Below are 21,191 nucleotides of genomic sequence, written 5' to 3' on the forward strand. Positions count from 1 at the left end.
ACACTTTCATCTAAAGTTTATTAAAATATAAATATCATTTCAGAATTTCAGAGCTGCAAAAGGGCCCTAGTGATAATCTGGTCAAACTCTTCCCATGACTTTCTAATGAAGCAACTCATTAATAACTCAAAGATCAGATAACTCACCTCAAGTCTTTGTCTATAGTAGCAAGGCTGGAACTCTTGCCTCTTTGTACATGTCACATATTTGGGCTGAGCTCCTGAAAGGACTAGTTTACTTTAACTAGAAAAAGACTCTACATATCTACTATATATACTAATCTTTTAAAATTATATAATACAAAAGCTATATGTTACTCTTTGATTTAAAATGTCATACCAACAAACTTGTGATATATTGCAATCATTTTATTAATATGAAGCAATGGGATAAATCCTTTACAGGAATATTGATTCACTACCATGAATGTGTATGGATACTTTAGGGCAGTATCATACTTGCTTCAAATTATGTGTGAATTACTTTCACTTCCACACGTATAAACATAAATACTTCATTGCTTGAAAGGACAGCACACAGCCAGGCACCTCTTCTTCCTGGTTTAAATGCATGTAAGTGCACTCACGTACAATGGATTTTTCACCACTCAAGGACTTCATAATATACGAACAACTTTTCAGAACACTATTTCTGCTCCATCATTTTTTAAATTGAAGTAGAGGAAAAGCAATACTATGGTACAAAAGACCTTTTTACAAGGTCTCTTCCGGAAAAGTGTCTGAGAATAGTAACCTAGTCCTATAATGACTGTCATCAAGATCATCCTACAAGGACATGAAGGTAGATTCACTCTCCTGGAGAGTTTCTGATCTTACTAAGAATATTATGACTAGGGAGAAAGACTCTCCTAGAGAGATATTTTAAACATATTTCAATCCTAGAATGACTATAATGGAGATGACATGATAGTTGAAATTTTGCTGAAGTTTGTGTCTAGAAAGACACTCAGAATAATGTAATTAAATGCGGTTATAATTTTTTATGTTTTGTGAAAATATTAGAGACCATGAAAGCAGAAAATGGAGCACTATAACAAAGAATAAAGAAACACTTGAAGAATACACTTAACACATAAAAATTTTAAATGGTATCTAATAAATTTTCATGTCAAATCTTTTAACTAAACATATAAAATTTTTAAATGGCAACGAATAAATCATGTCGAATCTTTTAACAAAATCCACAAATAGATTATAAAAATTGAACAATCATAAATGTCTGATGTATAAAGTTTTAAGGTAAAGTTTAAATTTCATCATTATTCTGTTCAATCAAATACTTGAGGAATTTTAGTTACCGCTGAGGAGCGGCTGATACATTTCTAAAATAACTCGGTTATGAAAATATCACGGCTAAGTTTTGGCATTGTAGCATCCCAGCAATCTTTAGTCATCCACAAATGTTAACCGTCCAGGCCCTTCATTCTTCATCCATCTCCTGTATCTCTTCCATCTAGGGTCATTTGCCAATTTTTTCTTTAGCTCTTCTTTTTGTTCCTGTTTGTAGACCTGTGAGGATAAATAACGTTAATTGACTTTACAATCCAAAGGGAAACACTTATTGTTAGCTTTACGGCAGTTACATTTTTCAAATATAGGTTTAGGTAAAAGTTTCCAATGAATGTACTGGTTTGTCTTCTGAAGACCATGCACCTGAAAATACTAAGTGAGTAAGCGCTTTAACATTCAGTGTTAAATAAAAAAGAACAACTTGTTCAAGGACTAGTAGTTTTTTTGTCACCCATTTCTGTAACCTGGGAATACATTTTTTTCTCATTGATATCATATATAAGCCGAGTTTAAACATTTCCTCTCTATGATTCATGTCCAATATTAAAGAATCACACTTTATTTAGCATGGTACTCTTATAAATTTAACTGATGATTTTCAGTATTTGTTGATCCTAACCAAGGAACAAAATGACATTATATATACATTTGTTTCCAAATGTAATTTTATCTTCAAAGACAATGACTGGTTTTCAAAATGTTTTATTAAGGTTCCCAAAGAAGGTTAAATAAACCACATAGGTAAATAACGAAGAACATATGCATTTCTGTAACGTTTAGTGGATGTCAGCTGAAGCTAAATGGACAAATTTTCATAACCAGTTACAATCACATCAAATTTCAGAAAGAAATGTTTTTACTTCTAAATTTTAGGTAGTAATCACTAAGATAACCTCCTATAATAACATGATAATTCAGCTCAGAATAGTACTCTATGAAAGACAGAGGTTTTGTGAATTAGGCAGCTTAACCCACTTAAAAATTTTTCAAACAATTTAGGAGCAAAACAGTATGTTCCCTTCCATTTTTACGTTATTTATAAGCAGCCTGAATATAATTACTTGCCAAAACAGTCTAGCAATTCATAGTAAGTTAAGTTACATAAATATAATTCGGACTGAAACTTTACTTTTAGTAAAATCTATTTAGGATACCACGTATAAAAAGGAATGCCTATGAAACTGAAAAAACAACTATATCTCAGCTTTCTTAAGAAGGATTCAGTGTCCTTTATTCTTACATTTAATATATGAACCAATTAATTTTACCCAAAACCTAAAATAATACTATGGTGACATTACTAGTTCCTTTAGGACTTTGGCTAAGCAGCTGATCACCTAGAAGTAATTGCTATAGCTGACAATGAAGAATATAGCATTTATTAAAATGCCCAAAGTTTAGAGGCATTACGGTAAGTCAATTTAATTTAAAATAAAAGTAATTTTTCATACATATGTTGTTATTCGGACGATTCTGTGCTCATTTCATTTTGAAATATAGTTATTTCAACAAAATTTCCATCTCTTACTCCTTCTCTGTTTTTTAAAGCTCTGTGGCTAAGTTTATGTGACTGGAAGGAAATTTGGGGAAGAGCAAATTTTAGCGCAATTAATAGAAAGTTGTAGACACCCTTGCAAACATATATTCCTACTGCAGTTTAACACAACAAATTAGACCATTCTTAAGTCTTTCAGCATTTTTATTATCCATTAACATTCATCTTAAAAAGACAAATTACAGGTTAAAGACCCACTGTCCCACTATAAAATACAGTCATACTTTCAATAAAAGTAAGATCTTTATTCATTATTTAGCCCTTGGACTTCAGAAATTTGAGCATACTTCTGGGATCCCTTATCATACACCCAATTTTACCTTGGTAAGGAAGATGACACTAAAATCACAGCAGATTAATCACTCACCTCATAATTCTCCTTTATCCAGAGCTCCCGTTTAAGAAAAGTTTCTTTCTGATGGTCTTCTAGACTATCAAACTGAGACTTTGACATCTTCATAGATTTACGTATGATATATAGTCTTTCTTCTTCCCCATATTCTTTGCCTTTGATATTAAAATTATAGATCCAACGGCAATACCAGACTATATATGAGCACAGGTGAAGGGGAGCTAATAGAATTTGAAACAGGAGAAGATCACGTATCTGGGGCTTCTGATAGCCACCCTTTATATCTATTTTACTTTTTATAATCTTCTTTATAATGTTCTCCTCCTCATCACGAATTTCTTCTTTGGACTTTTTGTTTCTGCCCTTCTCTTTGGCTTTTCTGAGCAACCCCTGCTGCTTGGCAATCTCCATGGCTTGGATACGGTACTTGGGCACGGTGGCCAGGTAGCCGATTGCTTTATCGTAGCTATTCCACCAGCTGAAAAACTAGAATATTTAACAAAGAAAAATGGGTCATTTTTATTAGCAAAATTCATCTTGGGGAATACCACCATCACCACCCTCCTCCCCTGCAGAAACCTATTCTGATTAAAAACAAGGACCTCAATCATCTTAGTAAGTAAAAGACACAATTGAATGCCCCTATATACCAGGCTGGATACGTCAGGTAGGCCCTGAGCTGAGCCAAAAAGCCATTAAATCAAGCAGGGATACTGAAGATCAGAGAATAGGTTGATGGAATCACCAAAAAATTATATATGTATTGCTAGGGTATTACATAATATGAAACAGGAAAGTAAAATTATCCCTGCTCTCTTCTTTGAAAGGATACTTCTACAAAAGCTGATATATTTAAAATATACAACCTTAAGTTTTCAATAGAAATTATTTTTGTTGTATAAATTGAATCTCATTTCTGGATATTAAACTAGAGAAGCAATTTTCAAACTAGCAAATTGCTTCACTCTAGTCACCTGACATGTTCTTTTCCTCTAAAGGAGTATATGATAGGTGTGGTTACTTTAAGGGTAATGGTAGGAAACACTCATTTCAGGCCAAAGGTAAATTTTTATGATATTTTATAACAACATAAAAGGCTGTAGCTCTTGTCCATGGCCATGCCACCCTGAACACGCCCTATCTCGTCTGATCTCAGAAGCTAAGCAGAGCTGGGCCCGGTTAGTACTTGGATGGAGAGACCAGGTGCTGTAGGCATTAAAAAAAAAAAAAAAAAAAGCTGTAGCTCGCTATGTATGCATGTATGTATTTAATTTTTGGCTGTAGCTCTTTTAATCTATTTGAGTAGCGTTCGACTCGAGCAAAAGCACTCTTAGCAGGCATATGAAATGGATGGGGGAATGTATTGCTACAATGATAGCAAGCACTACCTGACAGGTGTCAAGATTTGTTAGGTCACATTAAGTAGTTCAGATTTTTCCTAAATTTAATGGGAAATTATTGAAAAGTTCTACAAAAGCAAATGATATGATCAGGTTGACACCCACTCTGGCTGTTAAATGGAAAATACTCTAAAGGAGGCAATCAGAAAAAGAGCCATTGTTGGGTTTTTTGGTAGTTATACAACATTCATCATCAATTTCTTGGATTTCCCACTGATAAAGATTCAATATTACCAACTGGTTGAATAAATATCTTTCTAATGTAAAAAAATTAATCTCAACTAGAAGCAAAATTTTACAAAAAGGTACTTCTAGTTCAGTTTTAATGATTGGCACCTGTCACTCAAGCACAAACATGTCGACACATATCCAACAATACACACCTGAAACAATGAAATAGCACACACACTGAACAAAATCACAAGTCTAACATCCACTTTAGGGGCTAAGCGCCTGCTGTAGTAGTGATAGTAATGACTATAGTATTCTTCTGGGTGATCCAGCATGTAGTCATAATCTTTTCGTGTTTCTTCATCCTGTAAAATAACAAAATATCCCATTTCACAGACATTTCATCAAATGGCCTTAGTTTATAATCTGTTAAGTCAAACCTAGAATTTTATAATTATGTTAGGTTAATCTGAGTAAAAGAACTGAAACTGTCAAAATAAAAAAATTGTCCATCACTCTTCAGAGGCACACATAAATTTGTTTCCAGAACTTTAACGTTAACTATAAAGCATAATAAAAACATCTCCCTAAAGTCTTGAGTATTGTTAGTCCCTTGGAAAAATAAAAACTCTTTAAGAACAACAATGTCTTTTTAGCCAGTGTTGCGCTAATAAGGATATCATCCATCATGTTCTTATAACTTATGAGCACGCTGACACCTACTCTCAATATTTGTTGATAGGAAAAAAATGTTTATCTCTATTGCACATATTCAGTCATTTTCCAGCCTCACATAGAAAGTTTTCTGTTGAAAGCGATGACTAAGATGGCAAAAAGCAGATGAAGGCAGTCTGTGCCTACAAAACTGAATAATGTTCGTCTCCAAGAAATACCGATGCAGCATAACGGTCACTCTGGCTTTGTGGGAAGTGTTTAGCCTCTGAGCCTCACTGTCACTTGTAAAATAGAGATAATAATACCTGCTCTACTAATTTTACAGAGTTGTTTTGAATATAAAATGACATACAATATACAAAAACATGTTACAAATACATAGTATTTTACTATTATAACACACTGTCACAGCCCACTTCAGGAATAAGTTAAAATATACATAATCATACAAATGTTGAAAAAATTATAGCATTCTGAAATGCTGCTCTGAATGTTCACAAATAAAACACTTCTTAAAACCTTCTCTAACTTTAATCGATTTCTAACAGGGATAAATGCCACTCTTTTACTGAGCTACAGAGGTTGAAGAGCTATTAAACTAGGTTGTGATTTGCTTTTTATCGCAGAGGAAACCTATTTTGTCTTGTGTCCAAAAAATGTTAAAAGACTAAAACCACAACAAATTCTTTACTCTCTATAAGTGAGTGATTACGAAAACAAAAACCTTTTTTCATCTAGAGAATTTCTTTTTTAAGATGAATTATTCAACATCCATAAAGTTACAGATTCATAGCCAATGGCATTTCAAAATTTACACCTAGTACTTTGCTACCATAGGGGTTCTGGGGTCTGTTCAGAGCCTTCTCTTGAGTCTTCCAACATGCAGTTCTGTAGATTTAAAGTAAGTTTGCTAATAACAAAAAAAATCTTCCCTATACACATTAAAATCATTATATATTTTAGATTAAGAATTCTGAATTTGAATAAGTGCATTCTCAGTGACAATTCTATTATATTCATTATTCGAAATATTTTTAACCTCTGACTAAAATTTGAAAATAGGTAAACTATTATATAGTATAGGTTGATGTAAATATATTTAAAGTCTATTCCATGGCACTATATAGAGGGCCAATATGAGAACTGTATTATATAAGAAGGGCTGAGCTCAGGCTATTATGTTCAAATTCTCTCCTTTTATGTTCATTTCTGTCAAAAAAGATTTTCTTGTGGCAATTGCTACATACCTCAACTGTCAATCCATATTCCTCTATAATTCATTATCATATTCTAGAGCTTCTAAACTAAAAGGTTTAAAACTTTATAGGTCATAATGATAGCTCTGAAGACTAAAGCCCATGTCTCTTGATGTATCTCTCCATTTTTTTTTTTTTTTTTTGCTTTAGGGCTAATTTTACAGAAGTACTCTGCTTTTGGCCTGAAAGCTTGACTTTTAACTCAGCCTCCCAATCTTGTCAGATGCCTTTTGAAATGTATTTCTTCAAACATGATTCTTCTCCTTGCTCCAACTAGATTACAGGTAATTTTGAAACTGACTGCCACACTGAGTTCAATTCCTACAGACCTCCAGCATCACTATCTAGGCGGAGCCCTTTCCCCAGCCTGACTGTACCCTGCTGGTTGAAGTACATACAACAAGATCTTTGAGTGTCACTGACATCTGCTATGTGAATGTCATGCCTCCAATGGCTACCCTTTCTTCTTTGTTCTCTTAGTGAAGGTCACGATTCACAAGCATTTCACCCAGATCTTCCCCCAAGGTCACCATCTTCTCACTGGTCCCTGGATTTGTGACTTCGTCAAGTTCTGTGCTCCTCTAACAGGATGGTCACCTAAAGCTCCAGCAACTCCAAAATCTACACCTTGTGTCTAGCCTCTCTACTGCAACCAGAGGCTACAGAGTCTAATCAGAGCCCTCTAACGAGTCCTCAGACTACCTAATTTCTACAAAAGGCTTGAGGGTCAAATCTGACTTCTCTTAGGGTAGTTTCCTTTTCCTTGGGGTCACCATAAATTTATGACCCTGTTTTGGTCATGATTAGAGATAAGAAGGCTGGCCACCTCCTTGTTACAGCATTTAATCAGCCAGAATCTTTACTCGGGTTTATAGCTTTCTCTCTAGAATGAAGAAAATGGTTTTAGGCTCAGGCATACATAACGCACTTTAGAAGGTGTTCAAGGTTGGCACAAATTAGAGAATTAGGAGCTTTCAACAGCCTAAGTCAAAAATCCTACTCATTAGTAACCTACAAAGTTTAAGATCAACCTAGTAAGAACATAAGAAATGTTAGCAAAAAAGAAAAAACAGAGACTGGGACTCAATTAGAGAGCTACAGGTACATACTTAAAAACTACATATTTATTTTTTTCTCCTATCCATCTCACAACTAAGATAGTCCCACAAAAAAAAAAAAAAAATTGTTTTAACTTCCACTGCTTCCCCATGACTAACAAGGTTAAGACAAAATTTCCTTGGCAACCAACAGGGCCTCCATAACTGGCCCTTTCTTACCTAGCAACATATCATCACTCTCCCCTCTTTTGTCCATAGCAAACACTCAGTAATTTCAGGAATTGTGTCCTTCCAATACCTGTATGAGACAGCTCTCGCATACCTGTCTTTGAACACAGAATTCTTTCTAACTCAAATGCCCACCCCTTTCTTTCAACCTCATGAGCTCCTACTAATCCTTTAGTACACAAATGTTACTGCTTCAGATAGAGTTAGACCACCCTTATTACACATAGTACCTATTTATTATAGCACTTATCACATTGTAATCACCAGTTTTTCTTCTCCTTGATGAGAACTTCTAGAAGATAGGCAGGGTAACTCATTAATCTCTGTATATCCAAGGCCTAGCACAATGCCTGGCAATCAGTAAACGTCATTTTACAGATGAGTGAAATTTTGTAAAGGCTCTCCCTCACTGCAAACATCACTCCAGCCACACAGCTCTCTATCTAACCAGAAAAGCTGGATGGGTGACTATGTCTTCAGCTTAGCAAAAATGACTGCCTGATTGCATAACTTATAAAAGTAGGCTACTGTGGCTTAAATAGCTTAAACCTTAAAACAGTTTAATATCTTACCTTTCAATAAGGTAGTACTTTGTCTTTCAGCAATTTTGTGGATCTTAAGGTCTCAGGGTCAGGAAGATTCCAACTTCTTTCCAAAACCAAAACCTTTATACTCGTTTCTTCCTCCTCTCTGTCCAGAGCCTTGACAAGCAGGACAATAAGCTCCTTGTTTCTAATCTCTACAGGAAAAAATGGTGCTTCTGCTGGTGTCCATTCCACTCCCAATCCTCTTGGACATATGCAGGAGGACTGGAACATAACCACCAATATCTAGATCAAAAGTGAACAAAAGGAAACCCACAAGCAAAGAAAGCACGGAACCCTTACTTCTCTTACGAAAATGATCATTCCCCCCTCCCCAGAGGCAAAAATATATTACATTCTTGCCCTTGGAAGAAATAATGAATTGTTTGATCTCAATAAACATAAATTGCAATAATTTGATATTGCAGCCAGTTTTACATTTAAAATTTTCTATCACACAGATAGTAGAAACCGTTTTAGGATGTTAACGGCCGGGAAACAATAATATATGGAAACACAGTCATATTTTGTTCATTCTTAAAAATATATATGAATCCTGTTTTTTACATAACTGTACGCATACAAATGATCCTTTAAAAAAATAACAATCTGTTACCCTAAATTTTTTTCCAGGCCATTACATCCCACTAAAAAGGAAGAAAAGTAACTGCTATCAGTTTCATTTCTTTTTTGGTTCCCTGCCCGCCAGTCACTAGTGCAACTGTCTTCTCAGTCTACATGTGATGTCAATAACTTCCATGATTTGCAGTATCACATATACATTAGTGACAATCACACCTGTTTTTCCTGTGTCCTATTTTCAAAGATTTGATCATTTCCTAAATATAACAAAAATATCTCAAATTCAACATGCTCAAAGCCCAAATCTGTTCTTCTGTATGTCAGTAAATAGAATAATTATCACCATCAACTTGGTTACCTGAGCTTTTAAAAACTTTAGTCATTTTTCAATTCACTGAATAATCATGCAGGACATTAAGCCTTGTGTTTAACTCAAAAGAGGATAAACAGACAAATAAGATGAGGTCCTGGCCTCAACAACTCTCCCCTCCAGAAGAATCTAGCAAGACAAGCACAATTTGATGTGCTGTGGAACAAAGGACTGACTGACTCACTCTGCCTGAAACCACTGGTCATGGGATTCACAGAAGAGATGAAATGAAATGATCACTTGCTGGATCTTGGAAAGCAAGTAAGATATGGTAAAACTTGTTCCAGGCAAAGAGAACGGCAAGTGTTAAGGTACAAAAGAATCAACGAATATAATGGATTCAAGTGAAGCGTGAGTACTGGGGGAATATAGGAAGAAAGGAATAGTAAATGTGATCAGGAAGATAGGTTTGGATAAGAACTGTAAAGGATCTTATATGCCACACAAAATGTTAGGGTGTTATTGTCTCTGCTATTCAAAAACAAAATGTTTTAAAGTATGAGACTGGTAGCATTGAGTAGAAGTATATAATTTTGAAGATAACTGATAGTATTGTAAAGAGTGGAATGAAGGAGAAACAGGTTTTAGAGACTAAGTAGAATAGGACTTAGTGATTAAAGAAATACAAGCATCGCATTGAGCATAATAGCGAACTTTTTAATTATAATTACTGTGTGGACCATGTTACTCTAAGATAAAGAACAGAGGATGAAGACAGCAAATTTGGAGAAGACGTAGGGGGATATTGTAGAAGATTCTGAAATAGGGAGAAGAAATAATTACTGGATATCTTTCCAATCCCTGGAGCCTCCAGGGATTATTTATTCCTATAGGAAGGATGCCCCTTTGTCTCTGAAAAGTCTATTATAACTTTGTAGAGACAGAAGTAACTTATAGAAAACTGGAAGTAATGCAAATAATTCTTGTTCACAGAAAGATATATTCTGTCCACTGTAATACAACTGATTATTGCCTTATTATGTGGGTCAGTTTTATAGTCAGGTCAGCAGCATTCCTTGTCTGAATATAACTGTGTGGTACTTTTTCTCTTTTAAACCAGTTTTAACATCTTACTGGTTCCCTCATTAACAAGTTAAAAAAAATTTCTGATACACGCTCATTTTGTATTTGTGTGAGAGTTGTGATTATAACCTCTTTTAAAATTTATGCTTTAACAAAGATAACAAGACTGATTTCAGACATGTTTAATTTGGGGTACCTGTGCTACAGGTGAGAGACTATTGAAAATATAAACCTAAAGAATATACAGATTTTAGAGTTGTCATGGATTTAGCTGAGTTTCACAAGGAAGAGCTTAGAAAATAAAGAGTCCCCAAAAGACGGAGCTCTAAGGAAAAGCAATGCTTAAGGTGTAGTTAGAGGAAAGGGAGACTATAAAAAGACTGACAAGAAATGGCTAGAAAATAGGAGAAATGGGAGAGAATTACATCAAGGGAGAACATCTTAAAGAACTACATGATCAACAACATCAAACGCCACGCATAGTTCCAGGAAGAAGAAATGAAGAGCAGCCCTCAGACCTGACGCTTGGAACGCCACTGTTCACCTTAACAGTTATAGTATGTGTGTTGATGTACTTGTCAGTCTACGACAGCATGAATGAAAGGGAGATGAGGAAGCAAAGACAGTCAGCAGTGAAGAAAGAAAGTTGCGCCCAAAGCTTTAACAGAAATTAAGTGAAAGGAACGTAAAATGAACCAACTAAGAGACTCTTAAGTTACCAACGAGGAATGAGATTCCAGAAGAAGATGGTAGAAATAAAATCAGTTAGCCACTGATACCTTCCTGCCTTTCCGAACCATCCTCAATAATTGTTCCTAGAATTTTCTTTCTGAAACAAACATCAGATTGTGTTATTTCTCCACTTCTAAACCTCTAATAACTATTCAATACATAAAATTCAAACTCCAGAACATAGCTTAAAGAGTTGTTCATCATGTGATCCCAAACTATGTTCCAGCCTCCCAAAACACTCTCCTTACAATGTACCAGACAAGCTTCTTACCTAGAAGTAGCAGATCCCCTGAAGTCTATGAAAAAATGAAATAAGGGTCTTTGTGCTATGAATATCTCAGAATGTTCTGTTGACCCATGATAAATCTGTACAAGCTAAATTAATATGTCAAGTGCTTGAAAGGAGACCACACTTTCTAATAAACTTTCTAATAAACTTTTCTAATAAACTTTCCTTCGATTCTAAAAAAAAAAAATACACACACACACACACACACACACACATGTTAAGTGCTCAGTTTCTGGCTAGAATTATATCAACTCAGTAGTTTTTGTTCATCAAAAGCTCTGATTGTGGATAATATCATGTCACAGCACTAGAATTAAACACATCTGGTATATAATCAGCCTTGGCCATAGTAGGGAATAACAGCTGAAATGAAGGGATCCATATAAGATAAACAACACTTATGCGTTCACAGCAAAAACAGCAAATGTGGCACATAAAGTACCACATGCTTCTTCTGAGCCCATGGGAAAATCACTATCAGACACATCGTCTTTCCCAGTAAACCCAGACAAGGCCTCTAAACCTTTACAAGTGTTCCAGGGACTCATGACGAATCAGAGTTGGCATGTGAAATGAAAACCATCTGCTATCAAGTTTATTTAATTTGGCTATTTATCAGCATCACAATTGTTATAAAGTTTTATATCATTTCTATTATTTTTATGAATACCCAATTATTATGAATGATTAAAATCTGGATCGATGCTGGAAAAGAAAAATAGTTGTATTAATAAGTGCAGTTAAATTTTCCCCCCAAAAAAGAAAGAGTCCCTGGGAGAAATATGATAAAAATAATCCTTGTTGGAGAAAACACTCATTACCATGCTGCCTCATCAAACTACATCTCGGTCCTGGGATAAGCCATGATTTTATTGATCAAGTTTTTCCTCTACCAGAAATGTCCCTTCACCATTAACTTTGGTGACTATTCAAAGAGTACACTCTTCTCCAAGCCCCCAAGAATAATTGTGTCCTCTCAGTGCTGTGATATAATCTACACATATTTGTATTATGTAACTTAAATAAATAATAACCAAACAATAGTATCTGTCTTTCCTTGTTATAGTAAAAGCTTAATGACAGGAACTCTGCCCTTTTCACTGTTATGATCTCCTCCCCCAGCACCTATGTCAGTACCAGTTAGAGAATAGGGGAAGAAAATATACTAAGAACAATAAACAGCAACATAAAAGGGCCGAGTTCAGAACTCTCCTTTTTGCCAAATTCTTCCTAAGTGAGTGCTGAAGCCCTGCCACATCAGACTGATAGAAAAAAAAAAAAAAAAGAAACTCAGGTGTTGTGACTTCTCTGCCAACACGACGCTAGAATAGAAGGCGCTCTCTTAGCTTCTTAATAACCTTTACGCCAGTAATACTTCCAAGGCCTTTTCTATGTTCTTCTCTGTGGTCTTGCAAAATGCAGTCGAATGCATTTTAGACCAGGCATTTCAACTACTACTTTCTCATTTTCTACCAACCATAGTTTCACATGCATCCTTTCCACCTATTATTCCCTCATCTGCTTATGTTACGCCCTTTCTTATTTTATCTATTTCATCCAATTCTTATCTATATTCAAGAATGATTAATGTTCTCACTTAAAAACCCTCAAAACACCATTTCTCTTTAAAAATAGAAGTGCAATTTTTCTCTCATGCAGGAATATTTCATTTATACCCAACCAGTCTACTTCATCCATACATCTCTTTAAAACTACAATTAATTTGACGTAAAATGCTAAAGTAGGCTTCATATAACAATGTCAAAACACCAGAAATCCACTTTCGATTTTCATTCTATCTGAATCTATCTCTAGATACGAGTTCTTAGTTAACAAACATTCATTTTCTGATGTGCCAGACACTGTGCTAGGTCCCATGGATTTAGTGGAAAGGGGGAAGGGTTACTCAATATTCACAGTGCAGTGTGATAAGTGCTATATCCACATAAAACAACCCAATGTTGACACAGCAAGTGAGAGTCGTATACTTAACTTCCAAAGTCCATGATTCCCTGGATCCCCAGTAGTCAAATACACTAAATAATATTTCATTGTCTTCACTCATATCATGAAGTAAATATAAAGCAGTGTGTGAAATCATAATGGTTTGAAGTCCTTTTTATGGTTCTCCTCAATCCCTCTATGCAGACAGAATCTCTGTTGTTAAAATAACAATGACCAAGTGTGATATCTCCTTGTCTTACCAAATGTATTTAAATCGCATTAGTGTACTTATTTTTTAACAACCACCATCTTGACCAAGACAAAATAAATCTTACACAAATTTTCCCATTTGGTGATATATTTATTAACAACATTCAGAGATCCTTGGTTATTAGAAGTTTTGGTAGAACGCCACTGTACGGTTATAAGTATATAATACAGCTTCTTATACATGTTAAAAATATTAAAGAGACTCGAACAGACCAATAATAAGAGAAATTAAAAAGGTTATGAAAAAATTATGGGGGAGAAAAAAGCTCCTAGCTCCAGTGAATTTACAACTAAATTAATTCTGATTTCAAGAAAGAAACAGTTTCTGTTAAGTACACTGTTCCAGAGATGGAATCTACCTGTGCACTCTGCAAAGCAAATACAAAGTCAACTTTTTCCTCCATATGCCAACATAATTAAACATGATTGGGAAGGGCATAGTCTTCCCAATCTCCTCTCTCTTTTTTGGCTGGCTCTGTAGATAAGTACACCTCTCACACAGTTTACTGTTCTGCTTTATGGAGAAAGATATAGTATGCAACAAAAACTGCAAACAAATGAAATGCAGGCCCAGGTCTGCGGTCGCTGCCTCCAAAAGATGACACGTGGAATTCTAGATAGGCTTCTGCACCTCATCTTTTTCTAGAGCCACTAGGACTCATCGACTTCTCCCACTATTCTATCTGACCTAATATTAGCAAAGGCCACAAAGACTTCTTATCCCTCACAAGTTCTTTCCAGCCTGCAGATTTAATCCATGCAAAACAGTTATATCCCCATTGCCTCAACGGGATAATTTGGAAGGCTGAGGCCATGCGAATTGGATGACCCCAGTTCATTAGATCTTTGCATTACCCAGAAATGATATTCTCTGGCAACTTTCTCACAATTTCCCATTATAATAGAAGTAAAATCAGACTACCCTGTTTGTTTTTAATAACTTCTTCCACACACAGAAAGTCAAAGTCTTTTTCCTTATTCCAGTAGAGGGATCTGAATGAAGTTTTTTAAAAAGTTTGCTGAGGTGTTTCAATTAGAAGTAGAATCCATGTCTATTTCTACCAATTTAAAATGGGGGTTTTCATAGAACTCAGCTAAGTCTGATTTTGAAGGGTCCAAATTATCCTCAAACATCCTTTTTCTCTCATGGATAATTTCCATTCTCTTGCAATACTGAATGGGGGTGGGGAAACTATAGAACTCTCCCGCACTCCTTACATCAGTGCCACTCCATACTCTAATTTCCTGTTTGGAGGCATTTGTAGCTACGACAAATTTCCTGTGGAAATCAAAAGTAAGTGTTACTCTCTCCAGACATACTAGTTTTTAACTGCCCAAAAGTTCCTTATTCTCGAGGGGATAAATTATTTTATTAGCTGAATGATCAATGCTAAACTTTAGGGGTAGAAACCTTTAGAGGCAACTATTACAAATCTACCAGGCCGGCCTCTGAATTTGTCTCTTCAAGAAAATGGCAAGAACTGAGTTTTGAGGTACCTACCAGGAAGAATTTCTCTGCTTTTTGGCACTTGTTTTACTAATATGCTCACCATTCTCATGCCAAGTCTACCCATCTCCAACCATAGCAGAAGGCACAGTTGCTAGTGTTTCTGCTGCCCTTCCTTCTAGAAGTTCTCCACCTGTCCTGTGTTTATTTATATGCCACCAGGGCTTTGGAGGACCACCAGCAGGCCTTCTGGTTGTGTTTGGACCATTCTCTTTCCTCAGTGCACAAAAACACAAATTGGAGCTTCAGATGCTGGGCTGCCCTGGATGGAGAAGTTCTTTCCTATTTTCATGAAGTCTTTCCTAAATAATTCTTTATCCTAAATAATAGGCAACTAAGCCATCTGGCTTCAGGACCCTCCCAGCCCATCACCCACCCATTCCTCAGTTAATTGCCAATAAAAATTACAATCCTACCAATGCTAGTGACAACTCAGCGAACTAGTCACTTTATGACTCCATATTATCTAAATTGTTCTGAGAAGCATGAAGAGTCCTTAACTCCTTGACTCAGAATTTTCAGCTCTGGAAAGCTAATCTGGAAAAATAATCCATGGTTAAATTATAGTATACCCACTCAAAGTAGTCATTTAAAGCAGACTATATTGTAACATGAAAAACTTGGCCTCAAAAAAAAAAAAAAAAGGCTAGACAGAAATACCTTACAACTACAATTGATGTTCCATTAGCATGATGGGGCCCTTGAAGAAGTAAACTTCCATCAAATATGATTTATAATTTGTGATTTCTTATATGGTTTGCTGATTTTTGCAGTAGTAGAAGAAAACAGGATCTGGCTAAATCTCCTCATCCCCACAGTTCTCAATAAAGCTTTTTGTCAAATGACTACATACATACTCAAAATATTTCCTGCTAGACATTCTGTCTTGAACACCAAGTCATTAAGCACTTATTTGCCGGTCCTGCGTATGGGGTTTCTCATACTTATTTAATCCTCATAAAAAAAACCTTGTGAAGAGGTATCATGGCCTCAATTTTGCATATGAAGAAACAGCTACAAGTCACTATCCAAGGTCATACTGGGGTATCAGAGCCAAGAGTCAAACATCCGGTCTTTCGACTGGTTGGTTGCTCATTGTTCTTTTTAGTGTTTTTCTAGATCCTTAAACCCACGATTAAATGTTACAATTAATATCATCCCCAGAAACCAAGTTTCTGTCATGTAAAACTGGCGCTCTCACACTGTCACTCAATATTGAATACCTTTCCTGTGTCCTACCGCAGATCCTGGTAATAATCACTCTGTTTTCCGAATGTGGGCTGCACGTTATTAAAATGCTTCCGCTAAATCGTAAATGCCCAAGATATGTTATATGCCTTGCATAACAAGGGCTCGAGGAGGTTCCTATTTTTGTCAGTGGGCTGTGTGGGCTTCTACACAGGGCCACGTGGGAAGGCGCGAGCGTCCTAAGGGTGGTGGTGGTGCCCTGCACGGGGATCACAGATCTCGCTTCGCCGTGCGCTTCCCGGGCGGGTCCTTGCAGCCCACCCGTGGCCCAAGGCCTCACCTTGAGAGTCTCGTAGGCGGTCGCCACCAGCAGGAAGGCCTCTTCGGCGCTCTGCGGCGTGCGCCCGGGGCCCTCGTCGCCAGGCTCCGGACGGTAGCGGTCGGGGTGGTAGCGCCGGGCCAGCTGCCGGTAGGCCCGCGCGATCTCCGCCTTGCCGGCCGTGCGGCTCACACCCAGCACCTCGTAGCAGTCGCGCGTGCCGCAGTAGAGCCCCTCCACCAGGGCCCCTGCGGGCCGCGCCAGCAGCAAAGGGGGCAGCAGCACCAACCAGCGCCGGCTCGCAGCCCCAGCTCCCCATCGCCGAGCGAGCGGCGCCCCCATCCCGGCCTCGGCCGCAGCTCTGCCGCCCGAGCCGCTCTCCCGCACTTGGCGGCGCGCGGAGCTCGGCCGCGGGGCCCAGTTCCACGTCAGCTACAGGCGCCTCCGCGCAGGCGCACGGGGCGCTGCTGCGGCAGCCGCCTCCTTCGCGACCGTTGCTAGGGCGAAGGACGCCTTAGCCACCCGGCCGCTTCTGGTATGTCGCTGAGCACCTTCCTAAACCCAATGGCCAGAGGATTTATCCTTAGTCGGACCTAAAGGCGCAATTCACCAGCGTGTGCAGAGCGCTTTACCGTCCGCAATGCCCTTCACACGCGATCTTTTCTGCAGCCTCAGACGCCTTCTCATGAACGCCATGCTACCTTTACAAAAGGAAGATGAACTTAGAAAGTCTAGGCTCTGTCTGCCCTAAAGTTCATGGCCATCTAGTCCAGGGTTTCTTGCCTCCGTGCTATTGACGTTTTGAAACGGATAATTCTTTGCCTTATAGGGACCGTCCTATGCATTGTAAGATGCTTAGCAGCGTCCCTGTTCTCTACGTCACCATTCCAGTGGTGACAATCAAAAAGGTCTCTAGATATTGCCAAATGTGTTCTGGGGGTAGGGTTGCCAGGAAAAATACAGGTCACTCGGTTCAATTTGAATTTCAGATAAACGACAATAATTTTCAGTGTAAATATGTCGCAAATATCGCATGGGACTAAACAGTAATATGAATATCTTTGCCTCAAAAAATTGTTTCTATCGTTCGCTAAGTAAATATTTATTGAGTCTCTACTATGAGTTAGGCACTGTTGTAGGCACTGGGGACATAGTAGTGAGCAAGGTACACAAGGTTCTTGATCTCAGGGATCATATATTCTGGTGGAGGATGACAGACGATAAGCAAGAAAATAAATAAACTTTAAGATATAATAAATTCTTTTAAGAAAATGGAACAGAGAAAAAAGAAAAAAGAAATAATGGAACAAGGTAAAGATATATATAACATTATATAGCGTATACCATACACTACATATGTATGTATATATATGAAAGAGAGAGATACAGAATTAATGGAAACACATAGGAGAGTAACTTAACCCTAAATAATTAGAGTCAGGGTCAATTATTAAGGTCAGTTCCAGGAGGAATTAAAATCTAAACTGACTTTGAAGGACAAGTAGAGGATGACTTGAGGGGTGGGAGTGAAGGAGGAGTTTTGGGATAAGGAAGTTGTGAAGTAAGTAACAAGAAGAGGAAAGAGACATAGGCCAGAAAATAAAAAAGATTTTCAAGAAAAAAAAAAAAGATTTATGACTGGGGGTGGGGATGAGGAGTGGAGGGAATAAAACTGGAAAAAAACAGATTGTGAAGAGTAATTTTATTCCATGTCGAAGAAGTTGTTCTTTATGCTAAGAACAATGGAAAACCAGTGTGGAATTTTTAAGTAGTAAAGTGACAACTTCTGATTGCATTTTAGAACAATTACTCTGTCTTAGAAAATGAATTGGGAGATATCGGGAAGACTGTTATGAGACATTTATAAGAATCCAAGTAAAAGATGTTACAGGCCTGTTTCAGTGGAGCACTGAGAATGGAGAAAGGATGGAGAAAAGTTGAGACACATTAAGCAAAATGGGCAGTAATTAATTAGTCATTGGTTCTGGAGAAGTGAAGAATGAGTCATGATAATGCCCAGGTTTCTGGATTGGGCAACCAGAAGCCATCCCTGAAATAAGAAACACAGAAGACTTACGGTGTATAATGATGCATTTATTTGAGTGAGACATGTTGTATTTGAGATGCCAGGCAGCTCCACACTGGATCATGTCGTTTCTATATATGAATCATTTGCTGATTCTCACTGAAACTTGAAGCGCTCTAACTGGAGGTTTCCAGTTTGCTTCCTCCCTGCAAGCTCTGCTTAAAGAAGCTCCTCGCTACCTGTTCAGGGTTCTCCTCCCCAAGTGGAAGACATGCCCATACTGCCTTGAGAAAAAGAAAATTTTCTACATTACAAATCTGGTCATGTTACTCTTACCCAACTTCACCCTCAGATTGGAGTTCAAATACCTTAGCGTGGCTCCCAGGAGTCTGTGACAATCTAGTGTCTCACATAATCTGCTTTTACTCATACTGGTCCCTCTACCTAAAATATCATCTCTGCCCCACTGTGACACCCTCCAAGCTCCTATGTCCTGCAGGACTTAGCCTAAGTGTCTCCTCTATTTGGACTTTTCCCATCCCAAGTCATAGTCCCACAGCTGATTTAGACCTTTGTAGTCGAGACCAAACTAGTGTAGGGAAGGCTCACTTCAAAGCAGACAGAACTTTGGTCTGTGATTGTTATTAATTTATTGCCTCTGAGCTGTAAATCCACCATTCCTTGCCCTGGGGAGCTGGACTCTGCAGACTGCATTTCCCCATTTCCTATCTAGATGCTAAATTCTGCCTATGAACGGTGCTGAGGCACACTGCAAGGCTGGAAAAGGAAAAAGATGTTTTTCTCCAAGTAAACAGATCAATAATGAGAGTTCCCTGTTCGGAGCCAGCTTCTTTGCCAACACACTGGTGATAGCTTCTGTTGTGGGTTGAATTGTATCTCCCCAAAAAGATTTGTTCAAGTCCTACCCTTTGGTACCTGTGAATGTGCCCTGATTTGGAAATAGAGTCTTTGTAGATGTAATTAGTTAAAATGAAGTCACAATAGAGAAGAAGTGGGCACTAATCCAATGACTCACGTCCTTCTAAGAAGAGAAAACAGAGACACACACGCAGGAAGACAACCCTGTGAAAACAGAGGCAAAACATTGGAGTTATGCTATGGCAAACCAGAAAACACTGAGGATTGTCAGCAACCACCAGAAGTTAGGAAGGAGGCATGGAACAGGTTATCTCTCAGAGGTCCCAGAGGGAACCAACTCTGCCAACACCTTGATTTCAGACTTTACAACCTCCAGAACTGTGAGAGAATAAATTTGTTCTTTCAAGCCACTCGTTTTGTGGCAGTTTGTTATGTCAGCCCTAGGAAACTGATACAGCTCCAGCCAGTGTCTTGGCCACCATATAGGTAGCAGCTGTTAGCTCTCAGCAGAAGCCAGTTTCTTCACCACAGCCGCAGGTATCATGCTCTTGTGGCAACCCCACTCTCTTCTTGGAGCAAAAGACATAGTAAGTGGATGCTTTGTGGGTACTGTATTTCTTGTTGCGGTGATGAAAAGTTCTGGAACTAGATCATGGTGATGGTTATACAACATTATGAAGGTACTTAATGTCACTGAATTGTACACTTTAAAACAGCTAAGGTGGTAACTTTTATGTTATATTTATCACAATAAAAAAATTTAAAGTAACTATAAATGCAAAGGGCACTACTAGCTCTGGGGCTAAGGAAAGAATAAATGGATAAAGGACTTAGAAACTCAGAAGAGGCTCTTGCCCCAAGTCGGAGACTGATTTTTTTATATATATACAATGGTAAATACACATAACAAAATTTAGCAACTGAACCATTTTAAAGTGTACAGTTCGGTGGCATTAAGTACCTTTGTAATGATATACAAACTAGTACAGATCCTTTCTTTATCCCAAAAGGAAATTCTGGACCTACTAAGCATGCAATTACTACTACTTGTGCTCTGTACCCCATAGAGCCTTTTACCGTTCTTAGGCATTAACCATGGCCAGCACCATCAAGGAGTGTGCCTAACCTGGGTTAGAGCTCTGAGGGAAGATAAGGCAAACTAGAGGGAAGCCAGCAAGGACCATGAAAGGGCCAGGCCAGACAAGCGTACGATGCTAGACTAGTCCTGGGAGATTACGTCCTGGACAGAAATACCCTTCTCAGAGAGGTGGACAACGTGCTTGAAAAGTATTGACCCACCCAGGTCTCACTACATCTCTCACATTGAAGGAAAGTCCATGAAACAGCATTTGGAATAAAATATTAGGAAAACCACCATATAGATAGTAAATTGGAAATTTTGGATGGGATGCAAAAGTTCCTAGAGATATATAAAATGCCCAATTGGTGCCTATATATTGAGGAAACTGAAAA

At 37.7% G+C, this 21,191-nt stretch overlaps 1 protein-coding gene across 1 annotated transcript; it reads right to left on the reverse strand.

The window, feature by feature from the left end:
• On the reverse strand, positions 1-17,173 carry LOC105307967 (dnaJ homolog subfamily C member 25). Its single transcript, XM_011383665.2, has 4 exons — positions 16,835-17,173; positions 5,001-5,153; positions 3,233-3,703; positions 1-1,529 (listed from the first exon to the last, which is right to left on the reverse strand). Exons 1-4 carry the CDS (start codon positions 17,153-17,155, stop codon positions 1,407-1,409), a joined length of 1,068 nt encoding a protein of 355 aa, XP_011381967.1. The 5' UTR covers positions 17,156-17,173; the 3' UTR covers positions 1-1,406.
• Between the last annotated feature and the right edge of the window lie 4,018 nt (positions 17,174-21,191).

Source organism: Pteropus vampyrus, unplaced genomic scaffold, assembly GCF_000151845.1.
Source record: "Pteropus vampyrus isolate Shadow unplaced genomic scaffold, Pvam_2.0 Scaffold535, whole genome shotgun sequence".
Taxonomy (NCBI): domain Eukaryota; kingdom Metazoa; phylum Chordata; class Mammalia; order Chiroptera; family Pteropodidae; genus Pteropus; species Pteropus vampyrus.

What these genes read in the sequence shown, in the direction of transcription:
- LOC105307967 (XM_011383665.2), bottom strand. Translation starts at nt 17,155, where the DNA reads ATGGGGGCGCCGCTCGCTCGGCGATGGGGAGCTGGGGCTGCGAGCCGG. An exon ending in GTGCTATTTCATTGTTTCAG is followed by an intron (nt 3,704 to 5,000) that starts GTGTGTATTGTT and finishes TAAATATTCTAG; the next exon opens with TTTTTCAGCTGGTGGAATAG. An exon ending in GGATAAAGGAGAATTATGAG is followed by an intron (nt 1,530 to 3,232) that starts GTGAGTGATTAA and finishes TTATCCTCACAG; the next exon opens with GTCTACAAACAGGAACAAAA.